The sequence below is a fragment of the Rhincodon typus genome, chromosome 9, assembly GCF_021869965.1.
Source record: "Rhincodon typus isolate 14 chromosome 9, sRhiTyp1.1, whole genome shotgun sequence".
NCBI lineage: Eukaryota > Metazoa > Chordata > Chondrichthyes > Orectolobiformes > Rhincodontidae > Rhincodon > Rhincodon typus.
In genome coordinates, this window is record NC_063340.1 from 1,866,361 (window position 1) to 1,888,792 (window position 22,432).

At 42.5% G+C, this 22,432-nt stretch overlaps 1 protein-coding gene across 1 annotated transcript in view; it reads right to left on the reverse strand.

Moving 5' to 3' along the window:
- Window positions 1-22,432, reverse strand: part of aftpha (aftiphilin a) — a 48,609-nt gene that overhangs the window by 21,554 nt on the left and 4,623 nt on the right. Inside the window, exons 2-6 of the mRNA XM_048601003.1 lie at window positions 6,709-6,857; window positions 6,254-6,380; window positions 4,266-4,322; window positions 2,418-2,549; window positions 77-137 (exon numbers count right to left, since the gene is read on the reverse strand). Of these exons, the coding sequence (XP_048456960.1) occupies window positions 77-137; window positions 2,418-2,549; window positions 4,266-4,322; window positions 6,254-6,380; window positions 6,709-6,857 (526 nt within the window). The remainder of the gene's footprint in view (window positions 1-76; window positions 138-2,417; window positions 2,550-4,265; window positions 4,323-6,253; window positions 6,381-6,708; window positions 6,858-22,432) is intronic.

Consider the following 22,432-nt stretch of genomic DNA (forward strand, 5'->3'; position numbering starts at 1 on the left):
GAGAAAGAAGTCTGTCTGAACTTGGTAGGTTTCTTAACTCTAGCTCTGGTGCTAGAGGCTCTATGCAGGGACGTACCATCAAGAGGATTAGTAAGGCCACTGCTACTCCAGTCAAACTGGACAGGCGGAACGTGCTCCTAGGGAGGAAAGGAAACATTACATTACACATCAGAGTTCTGTTGTACTGAGAAGAAAAAAGGTCTCCAGCTGCAAATTAATACCAAAGCAGATAATTTTGCTATTTCATAACTCTACTGCAATTGTCCATAATGTTGAACACTCAAAGTTTATGTTGTGTCAAACAAAGACACTACTACCTAAAACAGTGATGAAGACGACAAAGTAAACATCTCCAGATAGAGATCTCATCTGCTTCCCAATCTCTGCCTCACATCTGTAGAAAGTTCTTAAAACAAGCAAGGTATTGAGGTTGTAGACTTGTTCGCCGAGCCGGTGTGTTTGGTTGCAGACATATCATCACCCTGCTAGGTAACATCGTCAGTGCGCCTCCGGTGAAGCATTGGTGTTCTGTTCTGCTTGTTATTTATATACCTCTGTTTGCTGGGGTGGTTGGTATCACTTCCAGTTCTGTTTTTCAGTGATTTGTATATCGGATACAGTTCAATGTATTTGTTGATGGAGTTTCGGTTGGAATGCCAGGCCTCCAGGAATTCCCTGGCATATCTCAGTTTGGCTTGTGCTATTATGGATGTGCTGTCCCAGTCAAATTCATGTCCTTCTTTGTCCGTGTGTATTGAGACCAGTGAGAAATGGTTGTGTCTCTTGGTGGCTAGCTGGTGTTCATGTATCCTTATTATCAGTTTTCTTCCAGTTTGGCCTATGTAATGTTTTTCACAGTCCTTGCATTGTATTTTATATATTACATTAGTTTTATTGGTTGTGGGTATGCGATCCTTTACGTTTGTCAGTAGCTGTCGTTGGGTGGTTGTTAGTTTGTGGGCTACCCTGATACCTAGAGGTCTGAGAAGTCTTATGGTCTTCTCTGATATGTCTCTAATATACAGTAGGGTGACTAATGCGCCTGGTCATGTTGCGTCTTCTTGTTGTGGTCTGTCGCAGAGGTAACGGCCAATTGTGCTTTTTGGGTATCCATTCCTTTTAAAAACTCTGTATAAGTGCTCCTATTCTGCTTTGCTCAATTCCGGGCAGCTGCAGTGTGTTGTGGTTCGTTTGAATAACGTCCTGATGCAGGTCTGTTTATGGGTGTTGGGGTGGTTGCTGGTGTAATTAAGTATCTGGTCCATATGTGTAGTCATTCTGTATATGCTTAAACAGCGTATCAGAGATGACCACAAGGTATCAGGGTAGACCTCAAACCAACAATCACCCAACGACAGCTACTGACGAACGTAAAGGACCCCATACCCACAACCAATAAAACTAATGTAATATACAAAATACTGTGCAAGGACTGTGAGAAACATTACATAGGCCAAACTGGAAGAAAACTGACAATAAGGATACACGAACACCAACAAGCCACCAAGAGACACAACCAATTCTCACTGGTCTCTACATACAGACAAAGGAAGACAAATTCGATTGGAACAACACATCCATAATAGCACAAGCCAAACTGAGATATGCCAGGGAATTCCTGGAGGCCTGGCATTCCAACCGGAACTCCATCAACAAACACAATGAACTGGACCCGATATACAAACCACTGAAAAACAGAACTGGAAGCAAGTGATGCCAACCACCCCAGCAAACCGAGGTATATAAATAACGAGTGGGACTGAACGCCAACACTTCACCAGAGGCGCACTGACAATGTTACCTAGCAGGGTCATAGGTCACAGAATCCCTACAGTGTGGAAACAGGTCCTTCGGCCCAACAAGTCCACACTGACCCTCAGAGCATCTCACCCAGACCCATCCTCCTAACTAACACATCCCTGAACACTATGGGCAATTTAGCATGGCCAATCCACCTAGCCTGCACATCTTTGGACTGTGGGAGTGACAAAACATCTTCAAACACACCAGTTCAGCAAGTCTGCAGCCTCACCCACAACCCGAGCTACAAATCTTCTCAAAAACTTTAAGCAAGGTATTTCCTATGGACGGGTGGATGCCAGTTACCAGAGTCACTTGAGCAGACAGCCGTAATTTTTTTTTAAAAAATGTCACTGTTCCAAGCCTGGCAATAGATGTCAATCCACCATTCAGCTAGGATGGAACAGTGATGGAATAAAACTTAAGAAACTGATGAGCTGGGAAGAACAGGAATGGAAAGTTTATTAAAAGTTAGGCAATAGACAATCTATATCGCTTAGTCAATCTTCCTCCTACTCTGTGCAACTTACTAACCAGTAAACAAAGCTATTTATAAGCAAAAGATTATAAATCGTTAGATATTCTTTAGTAATGAAACAATTGTAATTTATGATTACTTGGATTTGATCAGATGCAGAACCGCACATTTCTGAGGGCGTGACACTTGCAGTTGAAATTTGACCTATTGACGCTATCTTCTCTGCAGCCGATATTGGCTTTACTGGTTCTTTAGTGGGTTCTAACATGCCCTGAAACAAAAGAAACCAAGTTACATAAACCAGGTATACCCTAACTGGCAAGTTTTGAGATACGCTCTTGGACTTGAGCCTCACCTAGTGGAAGTGCATAATCGAAAATCGTGGGTGCACAGCCCAAGGTTTTCTGCTCAGCAACAGAAATGCAAACTTGCTAAATGCACAATTTCCTGATTATGTGCTTTCAGTATGCGAGAACCCATTTTAGCAGCATGCACTTGCAAAGCTAACCTTTTAAGTTCTCAGCCAATTTAAGAACAAATGAAAAATATACTGGCTTATATTACTGATGATACTTAACCCAACTACTGAATATTAAGACTTTCAGATGTCAATGCGCACTTTAGATTGCAATACCTTAACCATACAACAACAGGCTCAAAATGAAAAAGAAGCAAACAAAAATTTGATGTTGTGAACTCCAAGGTAACAATGGTTACTGTGAATCTCCAACCAAACATTAACTGTTGCAAGGCTCAATTTAAACCCTTGCTTTTTTTTTTGTTAAGACAGTGGGCATGGCCTAACTGGGTACCTGACAAGGTCGATACTGCAACATGTTTCCTCTTGTGTGGGAGACTAAAACTAAGGTGACATCATTTAAGAATAAGAGGTCTCCTTTTCAAGAGTAATGGGGAGAATTTTTTTGCTCAGAGGGTTGGGGTTCACACAAAAACCAGATCAGCCATCTGTCAGTGAATGGTGGAGCAGGCTCATGGAGCCAGGTGGCCTAACCCTCCTCCCAAGTCCTCTGTTCCTATGGCTGGAATGGCAGTCCTGATTCTTGTCCTAGAAAACTTCGTGAAAAGGTAGGTCTCTTTTACTTAAGTGCTGAGTAGTCTAAAGAGACTACACACCACCACAAACATAGCCCTAGGATCACCCATTCTCAAGCATCAAAATAAGGCTCCACGGTAAAGTTTGGGAAGCTCTGTATTATGGTAATGGTTCAGGTAATAGCTCAAGGAATGGAGCACCATTACTGTAAACTGCAACACTGTGCAGCTTATATCAGCAGGGACTTAATCCTTATTTTGCATACTGATGCAAGTTTTCAGAATGATAAGTGATCATTTGTAGTTCATCAATAAAAGAGTACTTTAAATAACAGTTTGGTCAAAATCTGGGTGTTTAATGATCACAAATAGAATCTGAACTGAGGAGAAGGGAAAACAGGGTTTTTTGTAGTTTGCTTTTCAAATATGAAGTATGTAGGGACGAAGCAACCCCAATGCAAGAAAAGAAATCATTTTCTGTCCAGGTTCTTCTATACATACAGCTAAACAAGCATAATAATTACCACAAGTATTCTGGAAATCAGCCTGTTAAAGTGAAATGTACTGTAAAGAATAAATTACATAAACACAATGAGAAAATCTACTTTATACCATGGGCAGTTTACACAAGGTGATTCTATCCACTTACTGTAGTTTGATAATCATTTGCAGTTTACAACAAATCTACCTTGTTGTCAGGTTGTTAAAGGGGATTTCTGCACCTAGTTTACTTGAAAATTTGAAACACCAGATAACATTTGTTGGACCCATAAGACTTGCCAATATTTTTCATTATATGATTGGTTAGGACATTTGAATAATAAAATTACAGAATTAGAGTCCGGGTGCAGGTCATTCTTCTTTTTCTGCTTCCATTTACACAAAAATGAAGGTGACTAATGCATCATATTACACAATTTAGAGCTGTACTTACCAGACCAGATGCATATGCGGGAACAATGACAGGCTGCTTCCTCTGCCCTGTAAACAACTTTTGAAACAGAGACAATTAGAATCAATTAATTGTTATTTAATTAAACCTGAAATGAAGGGAAAATATCAGAGTTTTAAAGATCTTGAAATTCAACAAGCTGATGTATAAACAGTTTGCAATTCTATTTCTGAAGAACAACTCAAAAGACTTTTTTTAAGCATTAGAAATTAGCCCCCTTCTAAACGAAGCCTTGCACTTAACATTCTGACAGCTTAGTTCAGTTGGTGATAATTCTTGCACTCGATTATGGGTTTCAGTTCCATTCAAATGTTTGAATTTATAATCTAAGCTGAAATCTCACTGCAGCACTCAAAACTCACCACATCGTCAAAGTGTCAAACTTCAGAGGACAAATAAAACTTATGTAATAACTGCATGCTCTTGCAGTTATTGAAGGCGGTTACAAAAACTAGGTACTCTCCTTTCCCCACAATTACCATCAAATGTATTAAATGTCCATGTTGCAAACAGCAATGGGAACATGGCTGCCAGAGTGACTCATTTGCTCTTAACAAGAGTCAGTACACTTCAGAAAGAATGAAAACATAAAGTACAACTGTTTATTGGAAGTAAGCCAGCTGCATCAAAACAAGTTAACTTTTCTTCAATTTAAAAAAAATTCATAGCAGGTGGGCATCACTGGCTGAGGCCAGTATTTACTGCCCATCCTAAATACCCTGGAGAAAGTGGTGCTCAGCTGCCTCCTTGACCCTCAGCAATCCATGTGGTAGAGGCGTATCTACAATGAAGAAGGAATGTACAGCAATATATATTCAGGTTGTTTCCAGGTGTATGACTTGGAGCGGAACTTGCAAGTGGTGGTGTATCTGCTGTCATAGAGTCATAGAGATGTACAGCACAGAAACAGACCCTTCGATCCAACTCGTCCACGCCAACCAAATATCCTAAATTAATCTAATCCCATTTGCCAACATTTGGCCCATATCCCTCGAAACCCTTCCTATTCACATACCCATCCAGATGCCTTTTGTAATTGTACCAGCCTCCACCACTTCTTCTGGCAATTCATTCCATACACACACCACCCTTTGCATGAAAAATTTGCCCCTTAGGTCCCTTTTAAATCTTTCCTCTCTCACCTTAAACCTATGCCCTCCAGTTTTGGACTCCCCCACCCCAGGGAAAAGACCTGGACTATTCACCCTATCCATGCCCCTCAAGATTTTATAAACCTCAAAGGTCAGCCCTCAGCCTTTGACCCTCCAGGAAAAAACAGCCTCAGCATATTCAGCCTCTCCCTTTCAAAGTTTCACAACATCCTTCCTATAGCAGGGAGACCAGAATTGCACACAAAATTCCAGAAGTGGGCTAACCAATGTCCTGTACAGCTGCAACATGACCTCCCAACTCCTATAGTCAATGCACTGACCAATAAAGCAAGCATGCCAAACACCTTCTTCACTATCCTATCTACCTGCAACTCCACTTTCAAGGAACCATGACCCTGCATTCCAAGGTCTTTGGTTAGCAACAGGACCCAGAACCTTACCATTAAATAATTAAGTCCTGCCCTGGTTTGCCTTTCCAAAATACAGCACCCCACGTTTATTTAAATTAAACTCCATTTGCCACTCCTAGGTCCATTGGCCCATCTGATCAAGAACCTGTTGTACTCTGAGGTAACCTTCTTTGCTGTCCACTACACCTCCAATTTTGGTGTCATCTGCAAACTTACTAACTGTACCTCTTGTGTTAATGTCCAAATCATTTATATAACTGACAAAAAGCAGTGGACCCAGCACCGATCTTTGTGGCACACTGCTGGTCACAGGCCTCCAGTCTGAAAAGCAACCCTCCACCACCACCCTCTGCTGTCCTTGCCTCTCTAGGTGGCTCAGGCAAAGGGTTTGGAAGGTGCTGGCAAATTCTAATAAATTCTCCTTTATCCCCCAATCCCATTAACTTACAATGTTTCTGGTATCGATTCCCAGAGAAATTAGAAGCTTTTTGTTGCTGTGAGAACCACCCCACTGGTACCTCAGGCCGTGAGCATCTTCCACATCTTGCAGCTCGGTCCACACAGATAACAACTCCCTGCATGACCCACAAGAAATAATGAAGCTATTCAGTGCAATAAAACACGTGACTCAGCAGATTAAGCACTTTAATCAAAGAATTCTGTTTAGAGTAGATTTCATTGCAGATTTTCACTTCTATCGCTTTCAGCGACTACACATTTGAATTTAACAATTTTTTTGCTGCAGTATGCAAAGAGCATTTTGGTTGAATCTTCGTCAGCTCAACGGTTACAGCTTTTATTCATAGTAAGCTTAATGAATCACTTTCAATGCATTTAACCATGATTTTCCCAATTCATTTCAACTGAATCCTCGGCAATGTACGTACTTGCTCACAATCTTACCCATTATTTGCCTTGACCTGGTCTCCCTTCTCCAGTCCAGACTGCAGCAGCTGACCCAGAGAGCAGATTTCTTCTTTGGTGACCTTAGTAGTTGGCACCGGAGAAAAACAAGTTTGGAAAACTCGCTCCAGACGCTTTAGCAAAGACACCTGCATTAATCAAGCAACAGTTGGCATTAGTCTGAATTATCCCATTCTCAGTTTTAACCAGTTGTACAAAGTCCATTTTATTCCAATTAAGACACTAGCTATTTGCACAAGATGCTTCAGGCCCACTGGGGAAGAACAAAGATAATGCTGAAAATACTCATCTTGATGTTCAGGTGGCACATTTCTTGCCTTTTTGGTGCTAAACACTCTGCCTTACACACCTCCTTTACTTCCTTACTTACTCCATTTCCACTCCATTTTCCCTTGAATCACTAATTATGTCATTTAATCTCTCCCATTTTCCACCTAATCACAGACATTTTTTGTTCCTTTCACTGGTTGAAAACCTAATATATTTCTAACTTTTACCAATTCTAATAATATTTCAGGTCAATGAAATTTCAACTGTTTCTCTCCAGCAGCTACCAGCCCCATGAGTATTTTCAGCTTTTTATCTTTTTGTTTCATATTGCCAGCATCTGCAGTACTTTTTTTTTGTATTGTCAATGCACGGTGGATTATAGTGTTTGGTTCACTCTTTCCCACCCATTCCAAGATAAAAAGTTTAGCTTCCATTCAGCAAAGCAAGAATACGATATCAACACATTGGCAGTGGACTCAATACAATAAGGTTCAGGGTTACAGTCAATTTGTTTACAAAAGGGAAACAAAAATGCTATCAGCTACAATTCAGGTTCCTGATTTCTAAGCAAAGTACATTTTCTGGAAGCAGATGAGAAACTGTGTACCACAAGTGAGTGAGTCAATTTTCAATAAAGGAAGGGTCATTGTGGCACAGGAGGTCATCATTTGGCTCTTCAAGGCAATGCTGGCTTTTTCATACACTGTGCTCACAAAAAGCATTGGTTACTTTGGCAGGAGATCGAAGAACTATGATCATTTGCATCACTTACCTCCAGATCTATCACCAACTCCAAGGCAAGAGTCATGAACCACACCCTGGCCTAAGTGTCTAACTCCAAGATGGGTCTGAAACAACATACTAGTATGCATCCCTATATCCTTTTTTTTGGTGGGGGGGTGGGGGGGGCGTGGTGGTCCTGCAATCACAGGAGTAAAAGAATAAGGAGGTATTGCTACAAATCTGTGGGGGTTCGCTGACACCATTGTTAGAATAGTGTGAGATTTTGATACCCATATTTAAGGATATACGGTTATGATCCCAGCTGACGTTATTACTGGGCAAGTCAGATCCAAGATGAAATCTGACTTGTTTGGTTTCCTTTACTTTTATCAAAGCATGAGTTCTCACTGAAACAAACACACAAGATTGCAGAGATAGTAGGAACTGCCAATGCTGGAGAATCTGAGATAACAAGGTGTACAGCTGGATGAACACAGCAGGCCAAGCAGCATCAGAGGAGCAGGAAAGCTGACGTTTCGGGTCAAGACCCTTCTTCAGAAATGGGGGAGGGGAAGGGGATTCTGAAATAAATAGGGAGAGAGGGGGAGGCGGATAGAAGATGGATAAAGAAGAAGATAGGTGGAGAGGAGACAGACAGGTCAAAGAGGCAGGGTTGGAGCCAGTAAAGGTGAATGTAGGTGGGGAGTGAGGGAGGGGATAGGTCGGGTCAGGGAGGACGGACAGGTCAAGGAGGCGGGATGAGGTATGTGGGTAGGAGATGGGGGTGGGAGGAATGGTTAGGGAGGCGGGCACGAGCTGGGCTAGTTTTGGGATGTGGTCAGGGCAGGGGAGATTTTGAAGCTTGTGATGTCCACATTGATATCCTTGGGCTGCAGGGTTCCCAAGCGAAATATGAGATGCTGTTCCTGCAGCTTTCGGGTGGCATCATTGTGACAATGTAGGAGGGCCCAGGATGGACATGTCGTCCAAGGAGTGGGAGGGGGAGTTGAAATGGTTCGCGACTGGGAGGTGTAGTTGTTTGTTGCGAACCGAGCGCAGATGTTCCGCAAAGCGGTCCCCAAGCCTCCACTTGGTTTCCCCGATGTAGAGGTGGCCACAACGGGAACAGCGGATACAGTATACAACATTAGCAGATGTGCAGATGAACATCTGTTTGATGTGAAAGGTCTTCTTAGGGCCTGGGATGGGGGTGAGGGGGGAGGTGTAGGGGCAGGTGTAGCACTTGCTCCGTTTGCAGGGAAAGGTGCCGGGGGTGCTGGGGCTGGAGGGGAGTGTGGAGCGGACAAGGGAGTCACGGAGAGAGTGGTCCCTCCGGAAAGCAGATAAGGATGGGGAGGGAAAAATGTCTTTGGTAGTGGGGTCACATTGCAGATGGCAGAAGTGTCGGAGGATGATGCGTTGGATTCGGAGGTTGGTGGGGTGGTACGTGAGGACAAGGGGTATTCTGTTTTGGTTGTTATTGCGGGTGGGGGCTGCGAGGGAGGAGTTGCGGGAAATGCGAGAGACACAGTCGAGGGCATTTTCAACCACTGTGGAGGGGAAGTTGCAGTTCTTGAAAAACGAGGACATCTGGGATGTCCGGGAGTGGAATGTCCCATCTCGGGAGCAGATGCGGCGAAGGCGAAGGAATTGGGAATAGGGGATGGCCTTTTTACAGGAAGGTGGGTGAGAGGAGGTGCATTCTAGGTAGCTGTGGGAGTTGGTAGGCTTGAAATGGATATCGGTTTCCAGGTGGATGCCAGAGATGGAGACAGAGGGGTCCAGGAAGGAGAGAGTGGTATCAGAGATGGTCCAGGTGAACTTAAGGATGGGGTGGAAGGTGTTAGTGAAGAAGTGGATGAGCTGTTCGAATGCCTTGTGGGAGCACGAGGCGGCACCAATAGAATCATCGATGTAATGGAGGAAGAGGTGGGGGATAGGGCCAGTGTAGCTTTGGAAGAGGGATTATTCCACTTATCCTACAAAGAGGCAGGCATAGCTTGGGCCCATGCGGGTACCCATAGCCACCCCACCCCCTTTGTCCGTAGGAAGTGGGAGAAATTGAAGGAGAACTTGTTAAGGGTGAGGACAAGTTCAACTAAGCGGACGAGGGTGTCAGTGGAGGGGGACTGGTCGGGCCTGCGGGACAGGAAGAAGCGGAGGGCCTTTAGGCCATCTGCATGGGGAATGCAAGTGTACAGGGACTGGACGTCCATGGTAAAGATGAGGTGTTGGAAACCAGGGAATACAAACAACTACACCTCCCAGTCGCAAACCATTTCAACTCCCCCTCCCACTCCTTGGACAACATGTCCATCCTGGGCCTCCTGCGTTGCCACAATGATGCCACCCGAAAGCTGCAGGAACAGCATCTCATATTTCGCTTGGGAACCCTGCAGCCCAAGGGTATCAATGTGGACTTCACAAACTTCAAAATCTCCCCTCCCCCGACTGCATCCCAAAACTAGCCCAGCTCGTACCTGCCTCCCTAACCATTCCTCCCACCTCAAGCCCCACCCCCCATCTCCTACCCACATACCTCATCCCGCCTCCTTGACCTGTCTGCTCTCCCTGAACCGACCTATCCCCTCCCTAACTCTCCACCTACATTCACCTTTACTGGCTCCAACCCCGCCTCTTTGACCTGTGTCTCCTCTCCACCTACCTTCTCCTTTATCCATCTTCTATCCGCCTCCCCCTTTCTCCCTATTTATTTCAGAATCCCCTTCCCCTCCCCCCATTTCTGAAGAAGGGTCTCGACCCAAAACGTCAGCTTTCCTGCTCCTCTGATGCTGCTTGGCCTGCTTGTTCATCCAGCTCTACACCTTGTTATCACACAAGATTGCAGAATTGGTTTTAATAATAAAACAGAAGTTCACTACACACAAGTAAAAATGAAATTAGTCAAATCAACCTACATATGAAAGATTTCAAAATACGTGGTGAAAGAAAATCCCATCTGCTCCCCAACACCAGCAGTTTACAGTTAATTAAAACTGAGGGAAATGCTCCTTCCTTGTCCAACCTGGAACTGTGACTTAACTGCCTCTTCTTAATTCTGGTCCTCGGAGCTGTGAAAGCTGATTTGAAACCTCCCAACTGAGGACTTAGATGTTTCAGTCTTTTAATAATCGGCAAAGTGCTAACAAACACTCTTGGTCTGGCAGTTTCACAAATTAAGCTCTTCCGCTAAGGTAACTTTTTCCTTTGACTGTTCTAAACAACTTGCTTTTCTAGGAGAGAGTATATTTGCTTTAGATTCCAGTCAGTTCTCCTTCACACTGAAGCACAGTGGATGCCTTTTCCCTAGCCCTACATTCAGCCCAGGAACATCTGGATATTAAGGATACCTACATCAAGCTCCTAAGCTCTGCCTTCAGCACTATGATCCCAATCAAACTAATCTCCAAACCCCAAGACTAGGTCTCAAGCTTCGTCCTCTGCAACTGGATCAATAATCTGTCCTGGCCTTCCCAGGTAGATGCAACGGTGAAGGTGGCACAACAATGTCTCTTCTTCCTCAGGCAGCTTAGGAAATTTGGCATGTCTATAAGGACCTCCACCAACTTTTACAGATGCATCACTGACAGCATACTATCAGAGTGCATAACGGCTTGGTACGGCAACTGCTCTGCCCAGAACTGAAAGAAATTACAGAAAGTTGTGTACACAGCCCAGACCAATCTCCCATCCATGGACTCCATCTACACTTTTTGTTGCCATGGAAAGGCTGCCAACATCAAAGACCCCTTCCACCTCAGTAATACTCTCTTCCAACCTCTTCCGTCAGGCAGAAGATACAGAAGCTTAAACACACAACAGATTCAAGAACAGCTCCTTCCCTGCTGTTATTAGATTGCTGAATGGATCTCTAATTTCAAATCTAATGTTGATCTTGCTTTTGTGCACCACCTGTGCAGCCGTAACCTTGCATGTCTCATTTTGGCTAAACACCCTATGATCCATATGTCCTTGTGTTATGTACTGCATGCAAAACAAAACTTTTCACCGTACTTAGATGCATGTAACAACAATAAATCAAATCACAATTTTAATTAAGTGAAGTTGCTCATCCTAGACTCTGCTACCACTAATGACTTAAAGGTTTTCTCTCACCTACTACAAACCCCCTTAATATAAATAGACTACCATTAATATTCTAGGGATCCTTGCAGTCACTGATTCACTCTAACACATGTTGGTTTTAAAATCATGGTTCCAGAAAGACTGATCTAATTAATTTTTAAACCCCTTCACAAAAATGACCAATATCTAAGGTTTTGGAGTAGATTTGTAGCTCGAGTTGTGGGTGTTGCGGTTGGTTGGCTCACCAACCAACCTCAATAATGACCAATATTGTAAGCTTGAAATCTAAACTGTAAAAATTATATTTATCCATTTCTATTATCACAGGCTTTTCATCACAATGCTTGAATTGAAGGTGGCGCAGAGAAGGTTCATTAGTTTAGTACCCGAGAGCTCAACTAAAAGAACAAAATTGCATGAAATACGTTATCCAGAACCCAGAAGTCCTCTCATCTTCAATTCCAGATAAACAAAGAGACTTCATTACCACTCACAGCTTCAACAAATAACACAAACACATTAAATCTACTACTCTTTACATATAGATTGTATAGTTTAAACTGTACAGATGAGAAATCCTGGGATTAGCACCACACAGGAACAAGCATGAATCCACTAAGCTTCTCTATTGTTGACAGTATTTGAACATCAGCCCAGTTATTGGATTGCACTACATTGGCATCTGACAAATCTCATTATATTTGTAAAACAGCCCTGGCAATTTGCCCAATTCATTACTTACATTTTCAAGGGGGTGCTGCTGAATTATTAAAAATCATCTCCAAATTCCTGCTCCGGAACTTAAGCACACATCCAGGAGACATTATCTTATTGGAAAACTAATATCCTGGGTCACATTTGGATAAAGTTTTAAAAATAGAAATAAAGATAAATATCCTTTGTAGTAACCACATTGTCTGTAAAGTGCTCTAGCATGTCCTTGCATCACAAGAAATGCAATTTGTAAAATGCAAGTTCTATTTACTACTGCCTGAACTCTAAAAGGTGAATGAGTGGCTACATACATTATCAAGCAACCAGGAAGAGCTTCCAGTGGCTAAGCCAACCTTGTACACAGAATTGGAGATGGGAATATTTTGAAGCAATGGTAAAACATGCTTTTTTTTTCTACAATGTAGTTGAATCTCTGGCAGTGTACCAATGTAAATAATCAGTTACTTTTCACAAATTGAATTCAACCACACACAGGCAAATAGGACTAGACTGTAAAAGTAGGAAACTGGGTGGCATGAACAAGTTGGGCCGAAGGGCTTGTTTCCATGTTGTAAACCTCTATGACCACATCTCATTCGCAGACAGCACACTGTTAAAAGGGGTGTGGTAAAACAAGGGGAAAATCAAAGTTGGATACTTCCATACATCACACCACAGCACTGGTTCCTACAGAAGTCACTGCACGCAACAGTCTACTTGTCCTATTAAATTATGAGTCACTGAAAGAAAGTGCTTCACAAAAAAGATACAGATGAAAAACAGTTTATAAATAAAGATGCCAAGATCAGTCAAGTGTTATATGTGCAGCTATATAGCCTACATTCCAAAACTTTAAAGATCACTTAGAGGGCATGTTCATCTAGCCCACAATCAGCCTAAGCAACACTGAAAAACTTGACAAAAATGTCATCACGTGTTTTCAATGAATGAGAAATAATCATTCAAATGGCTAATTTAAGAGGTTTCCAATGACAGGATGATACAAATAAGTCAAACAACATTTCACACCCAAGTTCCACCAAGCAAAGACAACAAGGTGCAGAGCTGATGAACACAGCAGGCCAAGCAGCATCACAGGAGCAGAAAGGACGACGTTTCGGGCCTAGACCCTTCATCAGAAATGACCCTAACCCTAACCCTATCGCAGCTGCTTGGCCTGCTGTGTTCATCCAGCTCTGCACCTTGTTGTCTCGGATTCTCCAGCATCTGCAGTTCCTACTATCTCTGATTCAATTTCCACCAAGCAAGCTCAGTTAGATGGTTCAAAGTCTACAGACGCTGCTTCAAAAAGGGCTCATATGGTAATGTCCCTTGCCTAGGTTAATATAGTCAGAAGTGTCAACTTTTAGATGACATTTAAATCAAGGCCCGAACCTTGATTACTTAGATGTAACTGACTTAACAAGCGTATTGAAAGCTCAACTGAGCAGTTCTCCCGAAGCCCTGACAACAATTATTCCTCAACAAAGTAGGAACTAATCATTTGTTACATTGCTCTTGTAAGGCCTGTGAGCAGTCTGACTGCAGTGCTTCCATATAAGGCAGTGACTATCCTGCCAAGTTACTTCATCAACTGTGGTGCACCTTGACAATGTAAAATACTAAACTTTTTTCATTCTTGGGAAAAAAAGTTGCTAATTCAAGACAAGAGGAATATCAAATCATTTGGAACTGGTTCAAGTCTTGTGGTTTTGTTCACATCCAGAGAATACTATGTCTAAGACACAGAAGGGGAATGCATACGTTCGTAATTCTTTCAGATGAAGGCAAGGCCTCACATGCGACCACAGAAATAATTCTGATGAGTAAGTACTTTATCTGAAACCGTCTAACTAGTAATTCTATTCTCCCAAGGTGAACCTGGGAATCTTTAAACGTGAGGCTAGTGTTTAAAGATCATGGTGGATCATGCAGCTACCACTGATGGAATGAAGAACCACTATGAACTCAACACTGGGACTCAAATGTTAGAAAACTCTTTTGCAGCAAGGAATATTCACCTCGGAGGAAAAACTATAATAGCAAGCAGAAGGATTTTCAAAAGTTATCTATGGCAGTTTACCTCAATTTTCCTTTCTACTAATTATAGATATGAAAACTGTTCATTTTTCTACATAACATTTTCTTAGTTATAGTTTTTGTGTCTGATTAGTACATTTTCTACTTCTTCCTGTAACAGACCTGCACATATACAGATCCCAAAATGTGACACAGGAAATGTGACATGACTGACAGATGGATGCCTCGTAACATTTGTACATTTTAGCAGAGCTCTTGGGCATTACAATGAGCCATAGGATATGTTCACAGAGTCATAACAGTTAGATGGCATAGGAGGAGACATCTTACCATCTGTCATCTTTTGTTTTGCTTTTTTTAAACTGGGAGCTGGTGGGTGTTTGGGGAAGGGTGCTGTAGAGAAAATCAGGCCACAATCACCTAATGGAAGGTGCAGGACATTTTGAGCAACAAAAATCAGGTCAGCAGTACAAGCACGTGAGTCAAGGTTCTCTCTCAGGCTGCTGGTATAAGGTGAAGCGTGAATTATCAAGGTCCTGTCTTTGCTGTCTAATGCTGTTTAGTAACACAGGGTCTTTTTTTAAAGCAGAAATGTCTACGACGTGTCCATTCACTAGAGCTAAGATTCAATCCTCCGCTAGCTGCTGCACCCCATCCCATGTTAAATAAGACCTCAAGCTCCCATCCACTGCTAACCTCGTCAGGCCTGCACTTCGTATGTAGAACAGCACAGAAACAGGCCCTTTAGTCCACCAAGTCTGTACCAAGCATGTTGCTATTCTAAACTATTTCCATCTGCCTGCACATGGTCTGTATTCCTCTATTTCCTGACTGTCCATTTGTCTACCTAAATGCTTCTTAAACTTTGCTAATGTATCTACTTCTACCTCCTCTCCTGGCAGTGCATTCCAAGTATCTACCACCCTTCTGTGTAAAACGTTTCCATGTACATCTCCTTTAAACGTTTCTCCTGTCACTATAAACCTATGCCCCGAGTATCTGACATTTCCATCCTGGGAAAAAGACTCCTACTATTCAGCCTATCCATGCCTGTTATAATTTCATATCAGGTAACCCCTTTCCCCGCCAAATACTTTAGTAAAAACATTCCAAGTCTGTCCAACCTCTACTTACAGCTATGTATTCCAATCCAGGCAATATCCTGGTAAACCTTTTGTGCGCCCTCTCACTTGTCATGATCCAAACTCGAGACATGATTCCTACCCCAAAGGTAATAAAAGTGACTTACTGAACACTTAAGCACTTTTAGCAACTTAAAATTTGATAAATCTTAATTTTCCCTCCAAGATTTCCCCAATTCTCTACGGTTTCCTCTTACATTTCCCAACCTCACCAAACTTGCCCTCACAAACCCAATTCAGCATCTTACTTGCTTTCCTACAGCCAGGTCAATGCACACAAGACAAAGGTTAACTACAGGAGGTAACATGCATGCTGGCAGTCTCACCAGTAGGCAGTGGGCATGATATGACAGATTTAGGGTAATAGAATGGTTAAGAAAAGGAAAGGAGGTTAATAACATGAGGATACAGTACACAGAAAACATGTTTGTGGTCTGTTACTGACAGGGGTGGTAGAGAAGTTTGAACAGAGAGGAGGGAGAGGTTTATAATTGGACAGAAAACGGGTCACAGTATGAAAGAACCACAGCTGACGAAACTCCTACGGATAGAACATTTTTTGATTTCTTCTTCCATGAAGTTTTTATTAACCTGTGCTCATCTCCACTACACAAACACACTCTCCAAGTATAAAACAGCATCACACAGCTTTACAGACCAAACAATGTCAGACACAATAAGATCAAGCCACACTGGAGCATAATGGATTCAGCAATGCGAATGACAGAGGAGTACGAAGATTTACCAGAATAGGGCTCCTGACATCTGATAACACAAGGAATGGATCTTAGAGTTAGCCATTGGACTTGTAGCACTAAAGCAAGCACCTGACCCCTAATGGGTTAGTTTCACTCAAGGTGATGTCGTATCTATCTAGTGAATGGCAAAGCAAAGTATTTCACCAGAATCACTGAATTAAACCTTCTCCTGATTAAAATTGATTTATTAAACAAATATTAGAACTGCAAACAAACCATTAATCTTTAAACTGTTAGGAGAATAGTTTGCAATGTTTGAGCAAATGGTTGGGGAGGGGGCAGCATCCTTTAAATATGCTGTGTTGCTGTAAACTATTTCCAAAAATTGCTTCAAAACACTCACCTCATTATTCATGAGGCAGTTTGTTGGAATTGAAGCCCAATAAACTGGTCTATTGCTTCATATTATTATTCATGGGGGTCAATTAGCTCAGTTGCGATGCAGAGCGACATTAACAGCGTGGGTTCAATTCCTGCACCGGCTGTGGTTACCGTGGAGGACTCTCCTTCTCAGCCTCTCCCCTTGCCTGAGGCGTGGTGACCTTCAGGTTAAACCAACACCAGTCACCACCAGAAGCCCTATAGTCTGGTAGGACGTTGGTGACAATACTTTTTTAAAAATGCACATGTATAATAATCACATACAGTCACATAGAGGAAATCTGATATATTGAGCAGGAATTCTCTCCAATTTCTATGCCCAAAATGACAGTTAAACATTTATGGATCAGTACGGAGTCAGTTTATTTACTGGTGTCACATAGGGATTGTTTTGTCACTATTTTTCACTGCTTTAATTGATGATCTAGCCAGTAAATTAACAAGGTAATTTATAAAAAGGTGAAAGTTATAGAAAGGTTTAGGTGCACTACAGAAACAGGCCACACAAGGGCAAATGGCTTTTACCCGGTAAAATGCAATGTCAGGCATGAAAGGTATAAGAAAACATGCTTCACTCAGCATCAACGGGGAATGATACTTCAAGTTCATAAGATCATAAGAAATGGGAGGCTGCGATTCAGCTCAGCAAGCCTATTCCACCATTCAATTAGGTCAGAATACACATGACACCAGGTTATAGTCCAACAGGTTTACTTAAAAACACAGGCTTTCAGAGCGTCAGTCCTTCTTCAGGTGTTAATGAGAGAGGTAGTATCAGACACAGAATTTATAAGTAAAAGATCAAAGATTCACACCATTGATGAGGTTGTACTAAATAAACCTAAGATGCTGTTAAATCTTCAATCAGTTAGAAAGTTTTAATTGCCTAATATGTACATGTAAATCCCCAAAGTGCTTTCAAGTCACAGTCCTGAGCGAACTAAAGGTTTTATGAGCGTACAGAAGAGGTGACATTTTAGGTCAGATAATGAATGTTAGATGTGAGACCTTGTTTAGAAATTGGTTTTGTGTTTTAGTTTGGAGTTAGACTGGTTTTATTTCCAAAGTAGGAATTTATAAAATTCCATATTGACTGACTGTCTATAAATTGTGCGCTTTTGGAACAAAATAAAATGTATCTGCAAATACAAATTCACCCCATAGATTTGCGTGTGCGTGGGCAGGAAGGGGTGCGTGTGTGAGGGTGTTTAGTGTGGTGGGGTCACCTGTACTGCAAAAGAACCCAAGGTCCCGGTTGAAGCCACCCTCATGGGGACCGAACTTGGCTATCAGCCACTGCTCAGCGACTCTGCATTGTTGTGCATCCCGAAGTCCACCTTGGAGGACATTTACCCAAAGATCTGAGGTCGAATATCCTTGACTGCTGAAGTATTCCCCACTGGGAGGGAACATTCCTGTCTGGCGATTGTTGTATAGTGACCATTCATCCATTGTTGTAGTGTCTGCACGATTTCACCAATATACCATGCCGCAGGGCATCCTTGCCTTCAAAGTATGAAATAGACCGTGCTAGCTGAGTCACGAATATCTGCCGTGCTCGTGGTAGGTGGTGTTCCCACGAGTGATAGTAGTGTCCATGTCGAACATCTGACATGTCTTGCAGAGGTTGCCATAACAGGGCTGTATAGTGTTGTGGTCGATGTTATCCTGAAGGCTGGGTAGTTTGCTGCGAACAATAGTCTGTGTCAGGTCTGGCAGTTGTTTGAAGGCGAGAAGTGGAGGCATGGGGAAGATCTTGGTGAGGTGCTCATCGTCATTGATAATGTGTTGAAGGCTGCAAAGAACATGGCGTTGTTTCTCCACTACCAGGAATTACCGGACAACAAAGGGCATCCTATCAGACATTTCCCCTGCCTGTCTTCTGAGGTCATTACAGCTGTGGCACGTTGGAACTGGCGATCGATGAGTTGAGCATCGTATCCTGTTCCTATGAGGGCATCCTTCAACACCTTCAGGTGTCGCTCTCATTCCTCCTCATCCGAATAGATCCTGTGTATGCGTAGGGCTTGTCCGTAGGGAATGGCTGTTTTAATGTGGAAGCAAGAGAGGTGCAGCATTGAAAGATTATCCGTAGGCTTGCGGTAGAGTGATGTACTGAGGTGTCTGTCCTTGATGGAGATGTGTGTCCAAGAATGAGACTGATTTTAAAGAGTCATCCATGGTAAATCCGATGGTGGGATGAAACTTGCTGATATTGCTGTGTAGTTATTTCAGTGATTCCTCACCAGGTGTCCAAAGGAAGAAAATGTCAATGTATCTGGTGTATAGCATTGGTCAGAGTTCTGTGCAGCAAAGATGTCTTCTTTGAACCTGTGCATGAAAATGTTGGCATATTGGGGAGCAAACCTGGCTGTTCTGTGTGTCTGGATGAAGAACTGGTTGCCGTAGGTGAAGACGTTGTGGTTGAGGATGAAGCAGATAGATTGTAGGATGGCATCTTGAAATTGGCACTTGATGATATTGAGTACTGACACCGCGCAACAATAACTAGACAGGAATGTTCCCTTCCAGTGGGGGAGCACTTCAGTGGTCAAGGATATTTAGCCTTGGATCTTCCAGTAAACCTCTTCCAAGGCAGACTTCGGGATGCACAACAACACAGTGTGGCCGAGCAGAGGGTGACAGCCAAGTTCAGTACCCATGAGGACAACGTCAACCGGGACCTTGGGTTCACACTGCACTACAGGTGACCTCCCCACACAAACACATTCTCTCTCACCCATACATGCACTCCTGGCACATCCCCCAACCCACATAACACACAGTGAATTTATGGAGTGAATTTGTATTTGCAGATGCATTTTATTTTGTTCAAAAAGCACAATTTATAGATAGTCAACATGGCATTTTATAAATTCCTGCTTTAGAAATAAAACCAGTCTGACTCCAAACTAAAACACAAACCGATTCTAAACAAGGTCTCACACCTAACATGCATTGTCCGACTAAAATGTCACCTCTTCTTTACACTGAAAATCTTCAGTTCTCTCAGGACCATGACTTGAAAGGAGTTGGGGATTTTATATAAACATATTAATCAGTTAAAACCTTCTAACCGATTGAATATTTCATAGCATCTTAAGGTTTGTTTAGTACATCTTCATCGATGGTGTAAACCTTTGATCTTTTACTTACAAATTCTGCATCTGATACTACCTCTCTCATTAACACCTGAAGTAGGACTGACGCTCCAAAAGCTTGTGTTTTCAAATAAACCTGTTGGACTATTACCTAGTGTCATGTGATTGCTGACCTTGTCCACCCCTGTCCAACACAGGCACTTCCACATCATGACCATTCAGTAAGATCATGGCCGATCTGATTCTGGCCTTAACTACATATTCCGCGCTACCCTGATAACCTTAGAATCCTTTGTTAGTGAAGGGTGTAAATATATCTGACCTTAAAAGTATTCAATGTCTCTGCTTCTGCCACTGTCTGGGAGAAAAGTTCCAAAGGCTCACCAACCTCCCAGATTAAAAAAAAAGGTTATCACCATCTTAAATGGGAGAAGTTTAATTGTTAAACTGTGTCTTGTTCTAGCTTCCGCCAACAGGGGAAACATCCTTTAAGTATCCATCCAATCCGGCCCCCTTAAGAACTTATTGTTTCAATAGGTGTCATTTCACCTGAAGGAGCAACATTCCAAAAGCTTGTGATTTCAAATAAACCTGCTGGATTATAACCTGGTGTCGTGTAACTTCTGGCTTTGTCCATCCCAGTCCAACACCTCGGCATCACATTACTCCAGACATTGTTGCACAAAGCCCCATACAACCACAACAAAACATGACTATTTTCCTGTTCCACTTCCTTGCAATAAATGGCATTTCATTTGCTTTCTTGATCACTTGCTGTACCCTGCATAAGAGGTACAAAGGAATTTGGATGTCTTCACATAAATCACAAAGTTCCACCATTTCTCCATTTAAATAAGATGCTGCTTTTCTACTCTTCCTGCTGAAGTTCACATTTTCTTATATTTTACTCAATCTGCCAATATTTTGTTCACTCACTTATCAGATCTGCAAAGACATATAGATAGGTGTCCACTCTTCTTCTAGGTCACTGTAAATAAATGAAGCACCAGCACTGATCCTTGTGGCACTCCATTTGTTACATTTTGCCAACTCAAAAGTGACTCTTTTACGCGTATTCTTCAATCCTTCAGGCTAACTGATCCTCTATATTCATCCAAGCGCGTGACCACCTGCAGCATGAGCTCTTATTCGTGTAGTAAACTTTACCACGGTACTTTATCAAAATGCCTTCTGGAAATCTCAGTACAGCCCATACACAGGTTCTCCTTTATCCAAATTGTTTGTTACTTCCTCAGAATCCCATAAATTAGTTAAGTATTACTTCTCTTTCAGAAAACCATGCTGACTCTGGTAAGAGCCTGGTGACACTTTTTTAAATAGTAGATTCCAGGATTTCCACTATGATAGATGTTGACTTAACTGGTCTGTAGTTTCTTTCTTTCTGACTCCCTCCAGTTGAATTAGATAATTTGAGGCTATTCAATCAATTGGGACGTTTCCAGAATCTAGGGAATTTTGGAAGACTAAAACCAGTACAACTACTACATCTGCAGACACTTCTTCCTCATGGTGCAGACGATCAGGTCTAGAGGACTTGTCAGTCTTCAGTTCAAAAATAGTTTTCCCAGTATTTTTGATATAGTGCTTACGGTTGCTCCAAGTTCCTCCCTCACTCTCTCCCCACCCCTGCTTTGCTATCGTTCTTCGAATACATTGTATATGTACTTCATAGAATCCTTACAGCGTGGAAACAGGCCTTTCGGCCCAATAAGTACACAACAAACCTTCAGAGCACCCCACCCAGACCCATCCCTCTATAATCCACCTAATCTACATATCCCTGAATACTACGGCCAATTTAGCATGGCCAATCCACCTAGCCTGCACGTCTTTGGACTGTGGGAGGAAACCGGAGCACCCGGAGGAAACCCACACAGACATGGGGAGAACATGCAAACTCCACACAGTCGCCAGAGGGTGGAATCGAACCCGGGTCCCCGGTGCTGTGAGGTAGCAGTGCTAACCACTGAGCCACCGTGTACCCCAAAGCCTACTGCACCTGGTATTTCCATCCAAGTACTAAACAGGCAGGAGTCTGCTTAGCTTCCAAGATCAGACAAGATACAGCATTTTCAGATAGACAGAAAATACTTGTTTAAAGTTTGTCATTTCCTTATTCCCCATTATTAGTTCACCATTTTTATCCTTTAACGGTATCTACTCGTGTTCTTTTTATATTCTTGCATTTTCACAATTATCTGCCAATTCATTTCTAAATTTTTCGCATGACGTGAGTGCAACCTGTGGAACTGCATTTATTGTCTATCCTTAAATGCCCCCTGAGAAGAACAGAAGTGGACTTCTTCCTTGAACCACTACAGCCTTTGGCACGTAGGGACATCCAGAGCACTGGCAGGAAGGGACTGCCAAGAAAGTGAGCTAGCTAGAAACAGCAAAATATTTCCACCTCAGAATGATGTATGGTTTGAAAGGGAACTTGCAGATGGTGGTGTTGCTCGGTATCTGC